General features: G+C 50.1%; 1 protein-coding gene across 2 annotated transcripts in view; it reads left to right on the top strand.

Moving 5' to 3' along the window:
- The window catches only part of XRN1 (5'-3' exoribonuclease 1), a 278,851-nt gene that overhangs the window by 66,104 nt on the left and 187,830 nt on the right, over positions 1–24,917 (top strand). For both annotated transcript variants that reach the window (XM_075340782.1, XM_075340781.1), the window contains exons 4-5: positions 13,766–13,875; positions 23,512–23,622. In XM_075340782.1, the coding sequence (XP_075196897.1) occupies positions 13,766–13,875; positions 23,512–23,622 (221 nt within the window). The remainder of the gene's footprint in view (positions 1–13,765; positions 13,876–23,511; positions 23,623–24,917) is intronic.

The raw sequence follows: 24,917 nt of genomic DNA, 5'->3' as shown, positions 1-24,917 counted from the left end.
GTGTTATTGTCATTTCATCCCCCCCAAAGGGCTCTGGAGAATGGGGGCATGCCTCTTTCCAGGGAACAAGGTGGGGGCCACTGCGTGATCATGGATAATCCCCGGACGTGTTTTTTCCCAGTGGTAAGTCTGTTTATTTGTCTTGCCCCTTCTCGAACGGGGCTCCGAAAGGAAGCGACACGCTACCCTTTATGCGACCCGCCTGGGTTCCTCGGGGCTTCTCGTCACTATCGTGCCGCTCCGCAGGGACTTCCCGGACACCATACGCAGCGGTCCACGTCCCACCTATGCCGACCCAGGGCTGGGTATCCTCTTGAGTGAGTACCCTCTTTTCACAAACCTGATGTCTGCCCGCTACTCGGCCTGAACCTCTAGCATCAGTGTTCCCACCATCGAGACCTCTGACTCGGGATCAGGAACGCAGATTCGATATCTAGGAAGTCGCTGACTTTTTTTCCGACTTTCGGGAATGCCCTTTCGGAGATAGGTCGCGTTTATCCCTAGACTACGTCAGGGTAGGCTACTCTCCCCCCTAGGCTACGTAAGAGAAGGGTATATCCCCTTCCCGGCATCGGCCCTGATACACCAGGTTCGTTCCCTCACGCTAACCCGTCTGGAAGCCTTTATCCCTACAACAACCATCTCCGCCTTGCAGGGCTGCGGTCCGTTCCAGCCTTTCTAAAAACGCTTACAGGGATCACTGTCCCTACGTATCCTACCCTGCAGAGCTGCTAGGCTTTCTCTGCCCAGAAACGACCGGGAGGCCCAGAGTCTCCCTTCAAGAACCATCGCCTTGAGGCTCAGACCATCATCACCCTCTAGGAAGCTACCCCTTCCTTGCTACTAGGGTAGCTGGGCTACCGGAAGGAGCCCTCCCGGACCCGGTCCGGTCCATCATCCCTCAGGCACAGTATTCGAGCCGTTCAAGGGTGGCTACTCCTCACGCAGGAGTAGTTTTTTCCCTCCTGGCACAGAGTCCCGCGTGCCTTTTGCCTCCTGCGCCCGTTTCTTCCCTTCGGTTTTTTGGCTCCTTCACAGCCTGTGGTGGTGATAGCGACGGTGCACATACCAGATTTCATCCCGGACTCTCCAACGGAGCGCACTGAGGAACGGAGACAGGAAGGTTCCGTCTTCGCGGGTGACCCGCCAATCCCCTCCTAGCGGACCAGTCTTCGCAACCATCCCTGGGAAGCTCCCTGTCCTCCTCTGGAGCTTATTATCAACCGTCACCAGCCCCCCGTGCTAGGGTTTGCTATCCCACCATTCCTCGGCGGGGTCCCGAGGGACACTCCTAGAGAGTCGTCTCTCCTTCAACATTCCGGTCTTCAGAGGCAGCTGGCTAGCACAGTTACAATTTCTTCTCTAGGTCGCGGTGACCCAGCCAGGTTCCAGCCGGACCATGCCGCAGCGGTGGTTACATCATCCACCAGGAAGTTGCAGAGAGTGTCATGGCAAGGGAAGAGGCCTAGAAGATCTTGCTCTGGGACGGGTCCCTTCGCTCGCTAATCTCGGCAGCACATCCCTAGCGTGGACGTTTAGACGGCCGATGTCCGCGGTAGGATGGACCTCGCGTAGGTAAAGGGCTCCAACGCGGAAATCACCAGCCAGATCTCTGGCGAAGGAAGACCTCCGGTCGTGGACCATTTTTGGCCTTCCGATCCAGATCTGTCAAGGGTGCTTAGAGTATGCACCTGCTCTGGACTAGATGTCGACGCCCTAGTCCGGTCGTGTAGCCTGTTCAGGCTCTCGTGTATCTGCCCGCGGCTTCCTATGATCTCGAGGGTTCTCAAGATGGACCAAGGCAAGCGATAGATCGGGAGTGACCCAGGCGAGCATAGTTTCACATCATTTACTCATCTCCTCGCAAATTCCCCGTGGCCCCTTCCAGACCGCAAAATTCTTCAGTGTCGGGGCCCCTCTATTCTACCAGGGCTCAGAAGTCCCAAGTTACATGGCCTCATCAGTGGATCCCGGATGCTGGCTCGTCAGGACTGTGGGCAAGATGATGGCAGGCATTGAAGAGGGCCGGGAATCAAGTTTCCTCGAAGATTTATTTCAGCGTTCACTAGAGATGTGGGACCTGAATCCAGTGATGGGTTCGATCAAGGTTCCCCTTTTTTCTCTGCTCCCACCTGTTTTTTGATAGGTGGGCTCCTCGTGGCCATCGGGTTGTTACAGACGACATCAGGGCGGACAGCCCTCTTGTCGTTTTTTCCCCACTTTTCCGGCTCCACCAGCAGGACAAGGGGGGGCTACATCCAGAACCTTTCGTTTCTGTCCAAGACACCTCGCTGTTTCCTTCCAGCAGAGGACTTTGGTTTTCGGTTTTTTCGGTTCTAGGCTCCTCTCTCGGCCTAAAAGGGGCATAGTTCGTTCCAGGGCTGGTGCGAGCCCTCAGTTTTTCGTGCCTGCCGGACACCATTTTTCGGTCTCACCGACCGTCAATCCATCCTTCCACCCTTGCCCAAGAAGCGTGTGCTGGCGCCAGGGGCCAGAATTTCACATGGATCCTTTCCTCCATATGTGCAGACTATCGCATGAAGGACGGACTTCCGCCGCGGTCTACCGGGCAAGGGGCACCCTCGAACGATTGAACGCCAGTCGTCGTTTGACCAGGGCCGCTCTAGCTGGCATACCTTGATTTTTTTCTACCAAGTTCACACCCGAGCTTCGGCAGAGGCCAGTCTTGGCGTAGGGTTTGCGGGTGGCATTGGCACACCTGTAACAACATTAGGCGCTTGTAGGTCTGGGTCAAGCCCAGCAAGGGGGAAGTGGCTTCCTTCCTATCTCCGGTGATGGTTTTTCTTCCCACCCAGGGACTGCTTTTGGACGTCCCATGGTCCTGTGTCCCCCAATGAAACGATAGAGAAAGAAGGATTTTTGTGTACTCACCGTAAAATCTCTTTCTCTGAGTCTTCATTGGGGGACACAGCACCCACCCTGCTTGTGTTTTTTGTTATATAGGACATGCCTGTTGCCCCAGTGCCTGTATTCCCAGGTCACTGGTCACACGAAGGATCGTCATAGTTTCTTACCTTGTTTTATTCAGGATTGTTTGGTTCTCCTCCTCCTGCTTGTGCACTAAACTGATTGAGCCCGCCTCCGGCTCAGGGGTTATACTGCTGGGGAGGAGCTAACTTTTTCTGTTTACTTAGTGTCAGCCTCCTAGTGACAGCAGCATAACCCATGGTCCTGTGTCCCCCAATGAAGACTCAGAGAAAGAGATTTTACGGTGAGTACACAAAAATCCTTCTTTGTCAAGTCCTCTGTTTCTGCCTCCACCAATGCCTGACAGTCATGTGTCATATCAAACTGAACTTCTTCATCTGCTAGTTTGAAAAACAGGGGCAAGTCTTGTCTCACGGTCTCTCCCACAAGGACAGGTCTTGTCTCACGGTCTCTCCCACAAGGACAGGTCTTGTCTCACGGTCTCTCCCACAAGGACAGGTCTTGTCTCACGGTCTCTCCCACAGGGGCAAGTCTTGTCTCACGGTCTCTCCCACAGGGACATGTCTTGTCTCATGGTCCCTCCCTCAGGGGCAGGTCTTGGCTCACGGTCCCTCCCACTTCCCCATCCAAATACTCTCCTCCCTTTTCTACAATCCACTGTTAATCATGCAGCTGGATTTAGACCATTACAGTTTGAGAGCATTATGGGGGAATGTAAAGAGGGAAAAGCTTAATATTTGTCCAGCCTTTATACTGAAGGATGGTGGGTCTGAGCCTGTTGGAGTCTTTCAGATACAGCATGAGGAGCTTGGAGTGAGGGGGCAGCTTAACACTGTCATCTGTCCTTCTAATAGAGTCCTGAAACAGCTGCCCAGCTCTTACACAAGCAGGGGTCACTGTAATAACTGAATGTAGTATCCCAGAGTAATACTCTGGAGGGTGCTATCTGCCACCGTGTTCTTGGGTGAGGACACCGTCTATATGTCCAACCTGCTTGTGGCGGTAAAGGGTTAAAGGTTTTTCCCATGTCTATTTTGCTTATGTGACCACAACTGTCTGGGTTTATTCTCGAGTCAAACAACTAGCTTTGGGAATTGTCAGTCAGGATTCGGAGACTACACAGGGTGCCTTCTTTTTAAGGGGGGTGGTCACCTTGGGCCCAATTAGGGTAAATTATATGCAGGTCCCAATTTTCTGCAACACGTCTGTCCTTTAAATTAATAAGTGAATATGAGAAAACTAAAACCTGGATCACAAAATAGGAACAGTGAATGTAGTCCCCGGGGGATGACAATGGGGTTGTGGGAGACATCTGAATTGTCAGTTTCCTATGGTGGTGGGGGTCACGATAGTAGTTGTTGCATTTTTGGGACATTTGTCCCCTCAATAAAACAAACAAACCCTTTTTGCCCACAAGCCCAACCTTTTACATTGCTGTAGTCTAAGCCTTTAAAGCCTCTAGGGCTGCGACAACCCCACACCCTGATGAAGGTGACACTAATCACAAAACCACACATTGGTTCTGGACATCACACACCAACAAGATGTCCGTAGCGAAGTACCATCCTCTCACACATTGTGCTATCTTCCTATGCAGCATGGCTGACATACCTTCAGTCTTTTTAGCTGACACATTTACCATTGCTACTGCTTGCACATTTTCTCATTATATTTTGGTGGGTTTTTTTTTTTAAGCACCTTACATTTACACCATGTACTTTTGTATGCTTCTTCATACATTGCTGCTGTAATATACTTCACCATCATTCCATTCTGTTCTATAAACTCATTGCCTTACATACACACGCAGCATGTTACTTTTTATAACTCATGCTGCTTTTTGTATCATTATAGGTCAATACGGGTCTATTCACATTGCTGCTTGTGGTCATCATTATAAACATTCCTTTATAATACAACATTATAAATATTCCTTTCTTTATCGTTCCTTCCATGGGAGACCCAAACCATGGGTGTATAGCTAGCGGCCTCCGGAGGACACACAAAGTACTACACTCAAACGTGTAGCTCCTCCCTCCGGGCTATATACACTCCCTGGATGACAATCTACTCAGTTCAATGCTTTGTGTTTCAGGAGGATACACACACTTGCATTCTCTGATATTTTTTCATTTTTATTTTTGATTTTCAAGATTTAGAAGAAAAGCGGGTCCAGTCTGGACTCCCGGCATGTCCCTTCACACCCCACTCAGTCGGCGGTGCTGTTAAGGTTGACTTTACAAGGCTGGAGCCTTCACATGCCGTGCTCCTTCACATCCTCTGAGAGGCTCTGGTTTGAAGTGGGAGCCATCACGGTCCTCTCTGCTTGCAGGAGACCGGTCTCCATCCGCAGCCCTGTCTGGTTCCTGCTGGAAGGAGCGTCCCCCCCCCCCCCTCAGGGACATGGCCCTGCGTCTCAAAAGCTAAGTATTGAGACGTTTTTTTCAGGGGTCCCAGGTACTTTTATTAGGGGGACAGTATGTGTTTTATCGTTACTGTAAATTCCGGCCGGTTCTGGGTGTTTCCCCTGAGAACCGCGCCGAAGGTGCCTGCTCGTCGGCCGCATTTTAAAATCTAGGCCCCGGCTTTAGTTTGGGCCTAGTTTCGGTTTCGGCTTCTCTGCATGTCATGCATACAGGCGCCGCCCACCGCTCGGCCAGCAGAGGGGAGGGCACTCCTCTCTGGGGAGATGTTCCCTCCCCTGTATCTCACTCTGCATCTCTCCCTGGCCCTCCGTTTTCCCGCTCTTGGCCTAATACCCGCCCCCCTCCTCCTTCCAGCGCCATTTTCTCAGCGTTCTTACACTGGACGGCGCTGGATACTGCAGCTGCTGCTGTTTAGGAGGGCTGACGCTTCACTTGGGCTTTGAGCTGTGGAATCGGGAGGGCACACAGAGAGCGGTCTGGTAAGCCACAACCTCTGGTTGTGGGCTTTTTATTACACTCTCAGGACATTCTACAGGAGTGTTTGCTTGCTGCAGAACTTCCACCTCAGCAGCATGTCTGTCACCAGGAGCAAGGCTGCAAACATGTACGCTATATGCACTGCATGTAAGCTAATTCTGCCAGAGCCAAGCACATACCCACATTGTGATGCCTGTGCTAATATGGTTGTGTCTCAGCCTGGAGTCCCCTCAGGGGTTCCTCCGGCTGCTTCGGCCCCGGTGGCTGAACCCCCGGCTTGGGTAGCATCCTTTTCACAAGCTATTTCTCAGTCTTTTGCTGACTCCATGGGGCAGCTGTCCCGGACACTGCTGACCATGAATCAGCCCCCTTCTCAGGGTGCTTCTGCTGCTCCTAGCTCTGCAGAGCTCTCAGAGCATGTCCTAGGACCCCGTCCCCCTAAACGGAGACGCAGGGACCCTTCTCCTTCCTCTTCCCACGGCTCTGATTCACGTGCCGAGGTACAGGGCGAGGAGGATTCGTTTACTGTGGCTCTATGTTCCCCATTGACTTGTCTGAGGGTGATGCGGATGTTAGTGACTTGATTGCGTCCATTAACTCCGTACTGAACCTCAATCCACCAGAGTCAGAGGAACAAGCCTCTCTGGTAGAGATGCACCAGTTTACCTCACCTAAGAAAGCTAGGAGTATGTTTTTTAACCACTCCAGCTTTCAGACCACTGTTACCAAACCCAGGGCCTGTCCTGACAAACGTTTTTCCTAAGCGTAGTTCAGATGACCGTTTTCCTTTTCCACCAGAGGTGGTTAGGGAATGGGCCCAGTCCCCAAAGGTAGACCCTCCAGTGTCCAGAATCTCAGCCCGCACAGACGTAGCTGTGGCTGATGGCACTTCTTTTAAGGATCCCACTGACCGCCAGGTTGACCTTTTGGCCAAGTCTGTATATGAGGCGGCAGGAGCCTCGTTCTCCCCGTTTTTTCCGGCAGTGTGGGCTCTCAAGGCAGTCTCTGCCTCTCTGGAGGAGATACATTCCCTTACCAGGGACTCTATTCCTGAGCCTGAGAGGGATGCCTTAACTTCTCAAGCTTCGGCTTTTGCATCCTACGCCATGTCTGCCATCTTGGAGGCTTCTCACCGCACGGCGGTGGCCTCCGCTAACTCCCTCGCGATCCGCAGGATCTTGTGGCTTCGAGAGTGGAAAGCAGACGCTTCCTCTAAGAAGTACCTTGCAAGTCTCCTTTTGCTGGGTCCCGGCTGTTTGGGGAACAGCTGGATGACATAATTAAGGAAGCTACTGGCGGGAAGAGTACTTCCTTGCCTCAAACTAAAGCTAGGAAACCTGTCCAGGGCAGGATCCAATCGAGGTTTCGGTCCTTTCGTTCCTCTAACTGGTCATCCTCTAAGCCCTCGACCGCGTCCACTACCGCAACCAAGGATCGTAAGTCAAACTGACACGCACAGCCGCGTCCTCAAAAGACTGGAGGAGCCGCTGCCACTAAGGCAGCCTCCTCTTGACTATCTGGCTGCGCCAGCAACGTCCTTGGTCGGTGGCAGGCTCTCCCACTTTGGAGACGTGTGGTTCCAACACGTCGCCGATCAGTGGGTGCGGGATATCATCTCCCACGGCTACAGGATAGAATTTTCTTCCAGCCCGCCAAACAGATTTTTCTGTCCACACCCCCCTGCTCCAAAGCCGCCGCCTTCTCTCAGGCCGTGGCGTCCCTGCAGGCCAACGGGGTAATTGTTCCGGTTCCCGCCCGGGAACGGTTCAGCGGTTTCTACTCAAACCTCTTTCTAGTCCCCAAGAAGGACGGTTCCTTCCGGCCCATCCTGGATCTCAAGCTTCTCAACAAGCATGTTCAGGTGCGGCACTTTCGCATGGAATCTCTGAGATCGGTCATTGCTCAATGACCCAAGGAGATTTTCTGGCATCCATCGACATCAGAGATGCCCATCTGCATGTGCCTATTGCGGTCTCACACCAGCGTTGGCTACGCTTTGCAATCGGAGAGGAACATTTCCAATTCGTGGCTCTTCCCTTTGGCTTAGCCACGGCCCCTCGAGTGTTCACCAAGGTCATGGCAGCAGTGGTTGCGGTCCTGCACCTCCAGGGATTGGCAGTGATTCCTTACCTGGACGACCTTCTTGTCAAGGCCTTATCCAGTGTAGACTGCCAGCGGAGTGTCTCTCTCACTGTTGCCACGCTAGTTCAGTTCGGGTGGCTTGTCAACCTGCCCAAGTCCACTCTGACCCCCTTGTACTTATGTACCTAGGGATGCAATTCGAGACTCTGCCGGCACTTGTCAAGTTGCCCCTAGTCAAACAGCAATCCCTTCGTCTGGCGGTGCGCTCTCTGCTGCGGCACCGCCGTCATTCCATCAGACACCTCATGCAGGTGCTGGGTCAGATGGTGGCGTCAATGGAAGCGGTTCCCTTTGCCCAGTTCCATATGTGTCCCTTGCAGCTTGACATTCTCCGCTGTTGGGACAAGCGGATCTCTTCCTTGGACAGGCTGGTGGCTCTGTCATCACAGGCCAGGAGCTCCCTTCAGTGGTGGCGTCAGCCCCTCTCTCTGTCACAGGGACGCTCCTTCCTGACTCCGTCCTGGGTGATCCTCACCACGGATGCCAGCCTCTCCGGTTGGGGAGCAGTATTTCTCCATCACCGAGCACAGGGCACTTGGACTCCGTCCGAATCAGCCCTCTCGATCAATGTGCTGGAGATCAGAGCTGTGTTTCTAGCTCTCCTAGACTTTCACCACCTCTTGGCGGGCAAGCACATTCGGGTTCAGTCGGACAACGCGACAGCGGTTGCCTACATCAATCACCAGGGCGGAACTCACAGCCGTCTGGCGATGTTGGAGGTTCAACGAATCCTCCAGTGGACGGAGGACTCAAAGTCCACCATATCTGCAGTCCACATCCCAGGCGTGGAAAACTGGGAGGCCGATTATCTCAGCCGTCAAACCGTGGACAGCGGCGAGTGGGCCCTGCATCCGTCAGTGTTCAGATCGATCTGCCGCAAGTGGGGCACTCCGGAAGTGGATCTAATGGCATCCCGGCACAACAACAAGGTTCCGGTTTACGTGGCTCGCTCCCACGATCCTCAAGCCTTCGCAGCAGACGCACTGGTTCAAGATTGGTCTCAGTTCCGTCTGGCCTATGTGTTTCCCCCTCTAGTGCTCTTGCCCAGGGTTCTGCGCAAGATCAGAACGGAGGGACATCGAGTCATACTCATTGCTCCGGACTGGCCCAGGCGAGCTTGGTACCCAGACCTGCTCCGCCTGTCCGTAGAGGTGCCGTGGCATCTCCCGGACCGCCCAGACCTTCTCTCTCAAGGTCCGTTCTTCCGCCAGAATTCTGTGGCAGATTGACGGCGTGGCTCTTGAGTCCTGGATCCTGACGGCTTCAGGCATTCCCTCTGAGGTCATCTCCACCATGACTCAGGCTCGGAAGTCTTCCTCGGCCAAGATTTACCACAGGACTTGGAGGATTTTCCTGTCCTGGTGTCGCTCTTCCGACCATGCTCCTTGGCCGTTCTCCTTGCCGACCATCCTGTCTTTTCTACAGTCAGGTCTACACCTAGGTCTGTCCCTCAATTCCCTCAAGGGACAGGTGTCGGCTTTGTCGGTATTGTTCCAGCAGCGTATCGCCCGACTGGCTCAGGTGCGCACCTTCATGCAGGGCGCATCTCACATCATTCATCCTTACCGGCGGCCCTTGGATCCCTGGGACCTTAATCTGGTCCTCACGGCCTTACAGAAACCCCCTTTTGAGCCTCTCAGGGAAGTTCCTTTGTTTAGACTTTCACAGAAAGTTGTTTTTCTAGTAGCCATAACTTCTCTCAGGAGAGTTTCTGATTTTGGCTGCGCTCTCTTCGGAATCCCCCTTTTTGGTGTTTCACCAAGACAAGGTGGTTCTTCGTCCGACTCCGGACTTCTCCCTAAGGTGGTGTCTTCCTTCCACCTTAACCAGGACATTTCATTGCCCTCTCTTTGTCCGGCCCCTGTGCATCGTTTTGAGAAGGCGTTGCACACCTTGGATTTGGTGCGAGCGCTCCGAATCTATGTATCACGCACCGGTGCACCTCACTTTTTGTGCTAACCACGGGTCAGCGCAAGGGTCTCTCTGCTTCTAAACCGACCCTAGCTCGTTGGATTAGGTCGGCTATCGCCGATGCCTACCAGTGTTCTCAGGTGCCTCCCCCGCCGGGGATTAAGGCGCACTCGACCAGAGCTGTCGGTGCCTCCTGGGCTTTCAGGCACCAGGCTACGGCTCAGCAGGTTTGTCAGGCTGCCACTTGGTCCAGTCTGCACACTTTTTCGAAGCACTACCAAGTGCATGCTCATGCTTCGGCAGATGCGAGCTTGGGCAGACGCATCCTTCACGCGGCTGTCGCCCATTTGTAAAGTTAGGTTTTGCCTACTTCTCAGTTTGGTTTATTTCCCACCCATGGACTGCTTTGGAACGTCCCATGGTTTGGGTCTCCCATGGAAGGAACGATAAAGAAAAAGAGAATTTTGTTTACTTACCGTAAATTCTTTTTCTTGTAGTTCCAACATGGGAGACCCAGCACCCTCCCTGTTGCCTGTTGGCAGTTTTTTGTTCCGTGTGTTTCACCGGCTGTTGTTAGTAGACAGAGTTCTGGTCTTGCCGAGTTTTACTCTATCTCTACTTATGGGTGGATGTCCTCCTTCAGCTTTTGCACTGAACTGGGTAGATTGTCATCCAGGGAGTGTATATAGCCCGGAGGGAGGAGCTACACGTTTGAGTGTAGTACTTTGTGTGTCCTCCGGAGGCCGCTAGCTATACACCCATGGTTTGGGTCTCCCATGTCGGAACTACAAGAAAAAGAATTTACGGTAAGTAAACAAAATTCTCTTTTTTACATATTTTGATTGTTGTGATGCTGCCCTTTCTCGGTTGTACCCACTGCACCATTTTACTTGTTCTCAATAAACATTGTGTTATTTCTCCTCTATAATGGTTACATATAGGCTATTTTTTTTCTCCTCACTCTTTTGTGTATTCCTGTAGTTTAGTCTCTTATCTCCTTCTTGTGGTGGATTCCCCCTCTACCCCTCCCTTTGCTTCTACTTGGCTGCAGGGGGGCCAAATTAACGCTTTCCTATCTAGTTCAGCTCCCCAGGGGATATTTCCCTCAAATATATCCATTTCATATTGCTCCACTTTGGGAGACTGGTACAGTGCCCTGGACTGTAGGTCTATGGGCATTTTATAACACACCGCAGCAATAGTCCATGAATCTTATCATTATGTTCATACCCAAAACTGAGTATGGTCCTATGCTACAATCTGCAACAGATCTTGTCGCTTATTCTGCCTAAAACCAGTGTCTAATCCTCTGTTAAACTCCATTCTCTGGAAAGTTACCAAGATTAGGTTTTCCTATGTGGCCAGATATACCTCCTGAATACCCTGGAGATATGTTCTAAATGTAAGGGTAATTTTACAGGAGATTCAGGATCTAGGTAGCAAGGGCAATATACCTGGGCATAGGGAAACACAGGACACGCAATATTGGCTCCAGAGGGACTGTGTTGGCCACAATGTCTGCAGGTCTATCCCAATGATCCTGCATATGGCAGGGGTGCTGATGGGGGGAGGCCGTGCAGGTTTTACATCAGTTATAGAGACTGCAGCGTTCCCTGGGCCTTTATACTATCACAGATTACATATACACCACCATGAATGGTTTAATCTGATTTATGGTCACTCAATGAGAGACGCTTGGATACTTTACCACATTCTAACCTGTTTGTTTTTATCTTCCAAACAGTCTTCACATTTGCAGAAAAACGTCTCCCAAAACAAAAAAAAAAATTCCAATAACATTTTGTATCAATCCATTGCTTCATTCCCTTTTCGTCTTTCTTCTATATCCTTTGTAGGGACATGGGTGGTACCTCTGAGGCTCATTACATCCTATAGCTGCCAGTCCTCTGACTGCAACTTCAATGCCCGCAGTTAACCGTAGAACTGAAATGGGCCATAGAGTCTTAACCGCAGAAGACTCTACTCTTCTCCCAGCACCAATTTGCTCGCAAGAGAAGGATTTCTACTCCCAGAACCACTGTTCTCGCAAGAGAAGAATTTCTAGGAAGCATCAGGTTACCAGCCCTCTGTACCCGTACAATTCTGAGACAGAACCAAACAAATAACAATTCATAAACTCTACTACCAACAGTTATTGGGATTACTTCTACTTCTCAATATAATATATCATGGGAGAATTAGCTAATTTCGTACAAAACCTCCATCTACCTCTGACTCAAACAGATTACATCAAACACAAAAGAGACAGCGTATCCAGACCAGAGCATATCAGATTTCAACTACTCAAACAAGTTCCCTTTCTTGTCCTGTAGAGGGCGCAGCTCCAAAAATAAAATCTTCAATAAATTTTCCCTCTCTGGCTATATGTTTCTTTGTCTGGATAAACTGGATGATTAAAAACTACACCTCCTATTAAGCCAATTCCTATCTTAAATGCAAATGCAAGAGAAGATAAACGCCAGCACAATGGTTTATCAGATTTTTACAATACATCCGTCACTCAAACATCAATCAGTCCCACATTAAAGGATCCTCATAGCTTAAAATATAATTCCAGGCATAACAGTCATATAGAAAACACAGGACAACATATAATCTTTCAACTGCTGAGATGTTATACTCTTCATTCAATTTCCTTCAACAATCATTCGCACATTTAAAAACACATTGATACATATAACAGATCACAGATGGCATATCTCTATTATTTCAATCATACACACAAAATCCAAACACTGGCAGAGGTTTGATAAGAATGGTCTTGTTGGACCACTACGTACCCGTCTCGGACCTCCAGAAAGCACTGAAACATTTGTAACACAATGGGTTACTCACCGCGGATTTTGTTCAGTGGTTCCTGGGAAGGTCTTTGAAGTCGGGTCACAGAGAGGTCCAGTTAACCATCCCGGGTTTCTGCACCATGTTCTGTCGTGGAAACCCCTTTCTTGGGAGAGCTAATTTAGGGTGAGATGCAAGGGATCTCCAGATCTGCCAATGTTGGTCCAATTAATAGCGATGCATCGGAGACAAACACAAGAACACAGTCAATGTCCGTGTACCAGGCTTTGTCTGAATCTCAGATGCCCAAACAGTAGTTTATTAAAACCACAAAAGAAAAGGGGACGGCTTAGTACATGACCAAAAATGGAATGAAAGTTGAAAATAACAAAATCGTAAATTATGGATCCTGCTGAATTCCTTAAAACCAGATCTGTCCAGGTTTCTGGACCTTCAGTAACAAAGAAACTTTAGACAAAGGCCTCTTTAAAGCGACTACGCTCAGTGCTATTGCTTTTATGAATAACACCTATAAAGCTAATACAAAAATACAAAATTATTAAACATATATAAATTGCTTAAATGATAATCAAAACTTAATATAAAATATTAACCATAACAGGGCCTTGTTCTGATTCTTAGTTACATTGAGTGCTTGTGACGTAACTTCTGGTCAGTTAGGAGTTACGGGCACAAGATGGTGCTGCGGAGAGCAGCTTCCATTACCGTCAAGTAGTGTGCTGTGTAAAGCCAGGAGATGTTGCTAGTTATGACCGGATCACTATTAAAACTTTGTTGTCTGTAGGGATTTGTTGATGTATGTGAGCTGAGACTGCGATGTCTGGACACTCAGCAATACGCTACCCATCCATTGTCAGCTAGTCCTCTCTAGAACAGTTGCAATAGGCTGCTTTTATGGTTATTATATCCTTCCCAGAAAATATTCTAAAGCACAGATGTAGTAGCTTTGGGCAAAACCTAATTGTCTGAATCTGTCACTTGGCTTGCAATATGACATTCGGGCACATATTGACCAGTCTCTCCCTATATATGTATTTTAGGTACGGAGTTCATGGTTCGCCTTCATGAACATCTGAAGTATTTTGTAAATATGAAGATCTCCACAGACAAGTCCTGGCAAGGAGTCGATATATACCTGTCTGGTCATGAGGTTAGTTTGCTGCACATAATCTATTTTTGATTTGTAATTTCTGCTTCAGCTAAAAAAAAAAATGAAATCTGTCATTGTGTTTTGCCTAGCGTGCGTTATTTTGAAGGCTCTGATACATTTCCTCTAGCTACAAACAAGCACATACCCTGTGCTGATCACTTTGGTGTTTTAAAGGGAAACTGTCTAGGAATGCAGTTTGCATGCCGATATAGGGTGCGTCTGCATGTGAATAGCCCTGAAAACCTCACAGCCTGCCTTACTGGAAGTGCGGCTACGGGAAGAAAGCGAAACTTAGCCTTCCTACAGCCACTAATTCAGTCATCGGGGTAGTGCAAATTGCGCATAAAGTCACCACTCACTAAGGCTTTGTGCCCACTGGGAAAGTGTCCTGCGGTTATATCCGCAGGACATTCTGCAGGAGCTCCCAGAAAACCACAGCATTGAAACAAAGTTGTGCTGCGGTTTTCTGCGGTTTTATTGCGGAATGTCCTGCGGATATGGTGCGGGCATTCTACATTGGGGATTCAGTACCATGGCTTCGGTGCACAGCATCCTCAATGCAGAACAAATGCTGAGTGATCGAAGAGATCATACCTCCATCACGCAGCACTTCTCTCCGGCGGCTGTGTCACTCTGTCAGTATCAGCACTGTGCAGGAGAAGGTGGGCGGGCAGCACATTCCGCAACCGTACATTCCGCAACATGGACAAAGCACTCCCCATGTCCCATAGGATATCATGGGGAGTGTCTGTACTTGCTGAAACCTGCGGATTTCTCTGGAAAATCCAGATACATCCGCAGGTTTTCCGCGGCAAAATCTGCAGGTGCAAGCTCCCGTGGGCACATAGCCGAAGGCTGGTTTCAGACTTCCTTGTTTGAGGTACGTCTGACATCCATTTTTTTTACACGGATGCCACACGTAACCATGTTGTTTGCTGTTACTCACACGGCTGTGTTTTTAACACGGACCGTGTGACCCACCATGGCCCCACACCCAGGCATGTCCGTTTTCTTTGTCGCTCCATTGGGAGACCCAGACAATTGGGTGTATAGCTTCTGCCTCCGGAGGCCACACAAAGTATTACACTTAAAAGTGTAAAGCCCCTCCCCTTCTGCCTATACACCCCCCGTGCATCACGGGTTCCTCAGTTTTCATGCTTTGTGCGAAGGAGGCAGACATCCACGCATAGCTCTACATCTTAGTCAGCAGCAGCTGCTGACTAGGTCGGATGGAATAAAAGAGGGCCCATAACAGGGCCCCCAGCATGCTCCCTTCTCACCCCACTCTTGTCGGCGGTGTTGTTAAGGTTGAGGTATCCATTGCGGGTACGGAGGCTGGAGCCCACATGCTGTTTTCCTTCCCCATCCCTTGATGGGCTCTGGGTGAAGTGGGATCCTAATCGGTCTCCAGGCACTGAGACCGTGCTCCATCCACAGCCCCTGGGGACTCTGCTGGACAAGGAGCCGAGTATCGTCAGGGACAAGGCCCTGCTACTTTGAGGTACTCTGTGTCCCCGTGGGGACCGCGCACAGCAACACTGCAGCATTGCTGGGTGTGTTAGTGCGCCGGGGACCGCAGCGCTGACCGCGCTTGTGCCATCACACACTGCAGCGTGGCTGGGTGTGTTAGTTTACTGGGGACTACCGCGCTGACCGCGCGCTGCCATTTCACACTGCAGCGCGGCTGGGAGTGTTAGTACGCCGGGGACTACCGCGCCGACCGCACTTATACGCCGGCCGCGCTTATAACTTTAGTCCCCGGCTTTTGCGGCCTAGTCTCACTTTTTTCCCGCCCCCAGGCCTGCCAGTCAGGGGAAGGGCGGGACGCTGCACAGGACGTCAGCGCTGAGGGCTGGAACATGCTTTGCATACTCCACCCCCCTCACTGTGCACAGTGGGGCACCAGATTCCCGCACTTTCTGGGGCACGCCCATGGCCCCTTCCTCTCCTCAGGACGCCGGCAGCCATTCCTGTCAGCTCTTCTGACGCTGGAGAGGGGAGACAAGCTCTGGGAGACCCAGGCAGGGATTCTGGTGATCACACAACCGCTTTGAGCGGGCGGTAAGCAGCACCTGAGGTGCTGGCCCCACTAGTGCAGAAGTGTACATATAGATTTATATGCTTATAGGCTATACTTTACACTGTATGGTGCACGGTTGATTTTTGGCTATATACCCTCCTGGATTGCTCAGAGGAGACAACAGCATGTCGTCCGCAAAAAGCAAGGGTGCCAAAGCACAGGCTTACTATGCTGCCTGCGCCGCATGTACGGCTATACTACCGGCAGGTTCCACCGACCCTCATTGTGTGCAATGCTCGGCCCCTGTGGCACTTTCTCAGCCGGAGCCTCTGCTAAGGGTGGCCCAGGGGGAACCACCTGCTAACACTGTCCAGGTGACGGGGACGGAGTTTGCAGTTTTTACTGATAGACTTTCTGAGACTATGGCTAAGATACTAGAAGCCTTGCAGTCCAGACCGGTATCTCAGACCATGGGCACTGTTGAATCATTGCACCCTGGTCCCCCTCAGTTGGAACAACAATGTGCTCCCGGGGTGTCTCATAGATCCCAGGGTGAGGTCTCTGACACGGACCGCAGCCCCAGACCGCCTAAGCGAGCTCGCTGGGAAATTCCCTCGACATCATCACATTGTTCAGGGTCTCAGCGGGAGGACTCTCTGTATGATGAAGCGGAGGTAGCTGATCAGGATTCTGATCCTGAGGCCGCTCTCAACCTTGATACTCCTGATGGGGACGCCATAGTGAATGATCTTATCGCGTCCATCAATCAAATGTTGGATATTTCTCCCTCAGCTCCTCCAGTGGAGGAGTCAGCTTCTCGGCAGGAGAAATTCCGTTTCAGGTTTCCCAAGCGTACAACGAGTATGTTTCTGGACCACTCTGACTTCAGGGAGGCAGTCCAGAAACACCGAGCTTGTCCAGATAAGCGTTTTTCCAAGCGCCTTAAGGATGCACGTTATCCCTTCCCCCCCCCTGACGTGGTCAAGGGCTGGGCTCAGTGTCCCAAGGTGGATCCTCCAATCTCCAGACTGGCGGCTAGATCCATAGTTGCAGTGGAAGATGGGGCTTCACTCAAAGATGCCACTGACAGACAGATGGAGCTCTGGTTGAAATCCATCTATGAAGCTATCGGCGCGTCTTTTGCTCCAGCATTCGCAGCCGTATGGGCACTCCAAGCTATCTCAGCGGGTCAAGCGCAAATTGACGCAGTCACACGTACGTCTGCGCCGCAAGTGGCGTCCATAACCTCTCAAACGTCGGCATTTGCGTCCTACGCTATTAATGCTGTCCTGGACTCTGCGAGCCGTACGGCGGTTGCGGACGCAGGGCCTTGTGGCAACGGGAATGGAAGGCAGATTCTGTTTCCAAAAAGCGCTTAACCAGTTTGCCAATTTCTGGCGACCGATTGTTTGGCGAGCGTTTGGATGAAATCATCAAACAATCCAAGGGAAAGGATACATCCTTACCCCAGCCCAAACCGAACATACCCCAACAGAGGAAGGGGCAGTCGAGGTTTCGGTCCTTTCGGGGCGCGGGCAGGTCCCAATTCTCCTCGTCCAAAAGGCCTCAGAAAGATCAAAGGAACTCTGACGCATGGCGGTCTAAGTCACGTCCTAAAAAGGCCACCGGAGGTGCCGCTACCAAAGCGGCTTCCTCATGACTTTCGGCCTCCTCACTCCGCATTTTCGGTCGGTGGCAGGCTCTCCCGCTTTTGCGACGCCTGGCTGCCACGGGTAAAAGACCGTTGGGTGAGACACTCTGTCTCACGGTTACAAGATAGAGTTCACCTCTCGTCCCCCGACTCGATTCTTCAGGTCATCCCCGCCTCCCGAGCGAGCCGAGGCTCTTCTGCAGGCGCTGGGCACTCTGAAGGCAGAAGGAGTGGTGGTCCCTGTTCCTCTTCAGCAACAGGGCCACGGTTTTTACTCCAACTTGTTTGTGGTCCCAAAGAAGGACGGGTCTTTCCGTCCTGTCCTGGACCTGAAATTTCTCAACAAACACGTAAAGACCAGGCGGTTCCGGATGGAATCCCTCCGCTCCGTCATCGCCTCAATGTCCCAAGGAGATTTCCTTGCATCGATCGATATCAAAGATGCTTATCTCCACGTACCGATTGCTCCAGAGCACCAGCGCTTCTTGCGCTTTGCCATAGAAAACGAACACCTGCAGTTCGTGGCACTGCCGTTCGGCCTGGCAACAGCCCCACGGGTTTTCACCAAGGTTATGGCTACTGTAGTAGCGGTCCTCCACTCTCAGGGTCACTCGGTGATCCCTTACTTGGACGATCTCCTGATCAAGGCACCCTCTCAAGAGGCATGCCAACACAGCCTCAACGCTACTCTGGAGACTCTTCAGAGTTTTGGGTGGATCATCAATTTTCCAAAGTCAAATCTGACACCGGCCCAATCGCTGACATATCTTGGCATGGAGTTTCATACCCTCTCAGCGATGGTGATGCTTCCGCTGAACAAACAGCGGTCACTGCAGACAGGGTTGCAATCTCTCCTTCAAGGTCAGTCACACCCCTTGAGGCGCCTCATGCACTTCCTAGGGAAGATGGTGGCAGCAATGGAGGCAGTCCCTTTCGCGCAGTTTCACCTGCGTCCTCTTCAATGGGACATCCTACGCAAATGGGACAGGAAGTCGACGTCCCTCGACAGGAACGTCTCCCTCTCTCAGGCAGCCAAAGCTTCCCTTCGGTGGTGGCTTCTTCCCACTTCATTGTCGAAGGGGAAATCCTTCCTACCCCCATCCTGGGCGGTGGTCACGACGGACGCGAGTCTTTCAGGGTGGGGAGCAGTCTTTCTCCACCACAGGGCTCAGGGTACGTGGACTTAGCAAGAGTCCTCCCTTCAGATCAATGTTCTGGAGATCAGGGCAGTGTATCTTGCCCTAAAAGCGTTCCAGCAGTGGCTGGAAGGCAAGCACATCCGAATCCAGTCTGACAACTCCACAGCGGTGGCTTACATCAACCACCAAGGCGGAACACGCAGTCGGCAAGCCTTCCAGGAAGTCCGGCGGATTTTGATGTGGGTGAAAGCCACGGCCTCCACCATATCCGCAGTTCACATCCCGGGCGTAGAAAACTGGGAAGCAGACTTTCTCAGTCGCCAGGGCATGGACGCAGGGGAATGGTCCCTTCACCCGGACGTGTTTCAGGAGATCTGTTGCCGCTGGGGGATGCCGGACGTCGACCTAATGGCGTCCCGGCACAACAACAAGGTCACGGCATTCATGGCACGATCTCACGATCACAGAGCTTTGGCGGCAGACGCCTTAGTTCAGGATTGGTCGCAGTTTCAACTCCCTTATGTGTTTCCACCTCTGGCACTGTTGCCCAGAGTGTTACGCAAGATCAGGTCAGACTGCTGCCGCGCCATTCTCGTCTCTCCAGACTGGCCGAGGAGGTCGTGGTTCCCGGATCGGTGGCATCTCACGGTGGGCCAACCGTGGGCACTACCAGACCGACCAGACTTGCTGTCTCAAGGGCCGTTTTTCCATCTGAATTCTGCGGCCCTCAACCTGACTGTGTGGCCATTGAGTCCTGGATCCTAGCGTCTTCAGGGTTATCTCAAGACGTCATTGCCACTATGAGACAGGCTAGGAAACCAACGTCTGCCAAGATCTACCACAGGACGTGGAAGATATTCTTATCTTGGTGCTCTGATCAGGGGTTTTCTCCCTGGCCATTTGCCTTGCCCACTTTTCTTTCCTTTCTTCAATCAGGATTGGTTTGTCGCTCGGCTCCTTTAAGGGACAAGTCTCAGCGCTCTCTGTGTTCTTTCAGAAGCGTCTTGCCAGGCTTTCTCAGGTACGCACGTTCCTGCAGGGGGTTTGTCACATTGTCCCTCCTTACAGGCGGCCGTTAGAACCCTGGGATCTGAACAGGGTTCTGATGGCCCTTCAGAAGCCACCTTTCGAGCCTTTGAAGGATATTTCTCTTTCTCGCCTTTCGCAGAAGGTGGTCTTCCTAGTAGCAGTCACATCACTTCGGAGAGTGTCTGAGCTAGCAACGTTGTCATGCAAGGCTCCTTTCCTGGTGTTTCACCAGGACAAGGTGGTGCTGCGCCCGGTTCCGGAATTTCTTCCTAAGGTGGTATCCACCTTTCATCTCAATCAGGATATCTCCTTACCTTCTTTTTGTCCTCATCCAGTTCATCAATGTGAAAGGGACTTGCATTTGTTAGATCTGGTGAGAGCGCTCAGAATCTACATTTCCCGTACGGCGCCCCGGCGCCGCTCGGAGGCACTCTTTGTCCTTGTCGCTGGTCAGCGTAAGGGGTCACAGGCTTCCAAATCCACCCTGGCTCGGTGGATCAAGGAACCAATTCTCGAAGCCTACCGTTCTTCTGGACTTCCGGTTCCCTCAGGGCTAAAGGCCCATTCTACCAGAGCCGTGGGTGCGTCCTGGGCTTTGCGGCACCAGGCTACGGCTCAGCAGGTGTGCCAGGCGGCTACCTGGTCGAGCCTGCACACTTTCACCAAACACTATCAGGTGCATACCTATGCTTCGGCGGATGCCAGCCTAGGTAGGCGAGTCCTTCAGGCGGCGGTTGCCCACCTGTAGGAAGGGGCCGTTTTACGGCTCTATTACGAGGTATTATTTTACCCACCCAGGGACAGCTTTTGGACGTCCCAATTGTCTGGGTCTCCCAATGGAGCGACAAAGAAGAAGGGAATTTTGTTTACTTACCGTAAATTCCTTTTCTTCTAGCTCCAATTGGGAGACCCAGCACCCGCCCTGTTCCCTTCGGGCTGTTGTTTTTTTCGTGTACACATGTTGTTCATGTTGAATGGTTTCAGTTCTCCGAAATTTCTTCGGCTTGAAGTTACTTTAAACCAATTTATTAGCTTTCCTCCTTCTTGCTTTTGCACTAAAACTGAGGAACCCGTGATGCACGGGGGGTGTATAGGCAGAAGGGGAGGGGCTTTACACTTTTAAGTGTAATACTTTGTGTGGCCTCCGGAGGCAGAAGCTATACACCCAATTGTCTGGGTCTCCCAATTGGAGCTAGAAGAAAAGGAATTTACGGTAAGTAAACAAAATTCCCTTCTTTTCTCTGGCAGCACGGATGTCACACGGATCGCACACTAATGTGATCTGTGTGACATCAGTGTGACACATACCGGAGAAAACGGGTCTCTTTAATAAAAAGATTTTCTATATTTACTTCTCTGTAGCGATGTCTCTGGCTGTGCTGCCTCCCGCTCCTGACCGCCGCTCATTATACTCACTGAATATTCACTGCAGTGAGGAGCTGGAAGCCGGAGCATCGCTGAGGACTTCAGTGCCGGTAACCGCATCGCTGGGGACGTGTGTGTGTGTGCGCTACGTGTTTATGTGCTCGGTGTATGTATGTCGTGTGTGTGTGTGTGTGTGTGTGTGTGTGTGTGTGTGTGTGTGGTGAGAACCTGGAAGCCGGAGCTTCGCGGGGACTCATCAGTTTCCAATGCACTCTGATGAACCTGTGAAGCTGTGTCGCGGGGGTCATCAGGGTTCACTGGGAACTCCGATGACCTCCTGGATGTCACTGTGCTTGCAGAATACTCACTTGTCCCCGGCGGTGCTGTACCCAGCGCTGTCCTCGGCAATGCTCCAGCTTCTAGGTCCTGAGTGCGGTGGATAATCGATGAATATAATGAGCGGGAGGCAGCAGAGCCGGACACAGGTAAATATGGAAAATCTTTTTATTTCACAGACCCGTGTTTTCTCTAGTACCTGTCGCATGTATGCAAACACGTGTGACACACGTATGATCATAACCATGCGTGTGACTGGTACCTGATTAAACACAGATGTCTGAAATCGGCCTAACAGCATGTTCTAATCACTCCCCAGAACATGGATTGATGGCCTGCTCTGCACACACACATTGCTCGGTGCACACACTGCACCCACAGATTGCCAAAGAGGCGGTTAAGCGAAGTGTCGGTGAGTCATTTACAGCGTGTTCACTATGTTGAGTGGGAACTGTAACCACTAGGATATGATGAGATTTTCTCCATGCAGCCACTCTTCCAGTAAGGCAGCCTAACATGATTTTAACGCTATTTATCTGCTGATTATATACCTACAGGTTCCCATTAACTAGGAAAGTATCTTACTGCACAGCATCTACTGTAATATGTGATGCAAGCTGCATGAAACTGATAGATTGCATTGTATATTTGATGCTGCTCACAGCTGAAAGTCACAACCCTGTATCACAGGGATGAAAATGTCAAGAGTAGTGATGGGTGGACCCGGACTGTAAAAGACCGAATCCGCACAGTTTCAAACGTACCCGAGTGCCGGGCCCAGAATTCTCAAGGAGTTCCGGCTAATGATCTGGATCCAGCACACGGGTAGTATAAAAAAAAAAAAAAAAATAGAGAAAATAATAAAGCAAGCAGTGCTTCATACCTACTGAATTACCAGCACAGATCTAACTGCTCCCGCAACCGCCCATTCACTTGCGGGGCCGCACGTTAGCCTTTGATCCCCATCACAGATAAAGCATAAGGCTACAGACTGCAGCCCGTAGCTGTGCACTTATCTTGATTGTGCACAAAACTTTTATTTATTTATTTTTTTGGTAATCCGGTTAGGTCCTTTGCTCCCAATTATCTGCGAGTCTGCCCATCACTAGTCGAGAGTCCTAAAACGTCCAATTATTGTGCACATTACATCTGAAGTTTTGACAGCTTGCTTATTTGCAGAATTGTTATTGCTTCTGGATGCGGCCTGATGGCATGAGGTCCTCTGCTCCGGTGCCCTTGTGTGAACAATGTTAGCTGTTCAGTCATTTTACTGGGCCCATAGATTGTAACTGCCACAGATCAGTCATTTACATTGACTTCCAAAAACTGATGTTGATGGACGTTTGGATGTCTGCAGTGTCTGACAGGGATGAGCTACCAGAACTAAGACCCGAAAATGTTGTCTCAGGGGTTCTGGAAGAACGAGTGACTGTCGCTGGAGCTGTAAAGACAAATTCACACATTGCAGATTATTGGTGCAAGTCATTGCATTTGAATAACATTTTTCAATCACACACTTTTCAAGACACATTTAGATGAAATGATGAAATATCGGCAAATAATTCAGGGCATGCTGAGCATTATACTTAACGTTGCACACATATATATATATATATATATATATATATATGTATGTATATGTATGTATGTATGTATGTATATATATATATGTGTATATATATGTGTATATATATGTATATATATCTCTATATCTATATCATTTATTTTTTGGATTATTTTATCTATTTGGAATAAAACATTTTGTCAGTTGGCTTCTCCTCTGAACGTAAACCCAAGCTCATATCTTGTTCAGAGAAGAGGCAGAGCGGATGCAGAGAATCAAAAGGGAGCTAGCTGTTGGGTCTGGATTAATCAGCATTGAGTAGCCTGCAGTGTATTATAAAACATGTAAGCTGATAAACTGAATAAGAAAAACTGAAAAATCAATTTCAGAGATTTTGACATTCGCCAAAAGCATGCAAATGCATCAATACCCTAAGGTTATTTTAATTTTACTAAATATATAGTTACATTATAACATTATATAGCTTTATATGCACGAATTTTTTTTTTTTTTTTTTTTTTTCTGTCTACAGACTCCTGGAGAAGGAGAACATAAAATAATGGAGTTTATACGATCTGAGAAGACAAAACCACATCATGATCCAAATACAAGGCACTGCCTTTATGGATTAGATGCTGATTTGGTAAGTACTTGTGAATTTACAGTTTATTTTTTTTTTCGGTCTTGATGGTTTTCAATACCAAAGTAAGGCTGAGTTCACACTAGCGTATGGCATTCTGTTAGTAACTGGCAAAAAAAATGTAACTCCTATAAAAAAAAAAAAAAAAAAAAAAAAAATTGTTTGGTGGATATAAATGGCGCCAGAGACCCAATTTATTATAATAGGGGTCTTTTGGCTTCCAATTAGAGGACGTCATTTTAATGGAAAAAAGTACAAACTGCTGCATTTTTCCAGTAAAAAATGACTTTAGGAATGGGAAATATAAAGGAACGACTTCTACATCTCTCCTTCCTGCTGAGTTCACTTTTGGCATTGGCTGAGCACGCTGAACCTCAAATTGCTAAAATAAATGGATTTGAGTTTGTGTCTTTTTAAGAGAACGTCAGGATTTACTTAACCCCTTTAAAGCCTTATTGTACACACTACTTTTTTTATTTATTTATTTTTTTGGGTCACATTTTAGGAGCCATACATTTTTCATGTTTTCATGGTCGTAGCGGTATAAGCCCTTGTTTTTTCCGGGATTCTTTATATTTTAAAGGGGTGGTTCACCCATTTTTTTTTTTTTTTTTTTTTTTCCTTAATGATTGTCGCTTACCATTGTATGCATCTTCTCCATTGGCTTGTATTTCCAGTTCTGGCACTGAGCGGCGCTATCCTGCACGCTCAGTGCCTGTCACATGACCCCCTGGAGCTGTGGCCGCCAGCATCCTCTGACGTCCCGGCATTTCCGGGCTCTCAAACTAGACGGGTACGTCAGAGGATGCCGGCGCCACTCACACTGACTGGGCTGTGGGCGGTGACTACCGCGCGTCACAGTCCAGCATCGAGGGGAGGATCCGGAGGACGCCAGTGTGGAGCGGTGAAGGCAGAGCGCGCTCTTACCCTCCGTCAGCTGTGGAAGGTACGGGCTCCAGTGTGGAGTACAGGAGGGGTTTCTTCCACTGAAATCCCCCCTCGTCACACAAGTATGTGATCACCCTGTCCACCCGCCCGCTGTGCTCAGCTGTCAGGAGAGCGGGCGGTGTCGGCAGTGTGATCATATACTCCCCCCAGCAGCACAAGTGACCGGACGCTGCATGGGACCAATCTGCTCCACTCTGTCACCTGCACAACAAGTCCCAGAGTGGAGACAGATACTGACATATAGCACACTATGTGTCAGAGCAGAGCATGTCACTGTCTCCACTGTGGGACTTGTTGTGCAGGTGACCGGATGATACATGTCACTAACTGCCCCACTCTGTGATTTCTGC

The sequence above is a fragment of the Anomaloglossus baeobatrachus genome, chromosome 3 (assembly GCF_048569485.1).
Source record: "Anomaloglossus baeobatrachus isolate aAnoBae1 chromosome 3, aAnoBae1.hap1, whole genome shotgun sequence".
NCBI classification, from domain to species: Eukaryota; Metazoa; Chordata; class Amphibia; order Anura; family Aromobatidae; genus Anomaloglossus; species Anomaloglossus baeobatrachus.
This window is presented reverse-complemented; position numbering and strand designations above follow the sequence as displayed.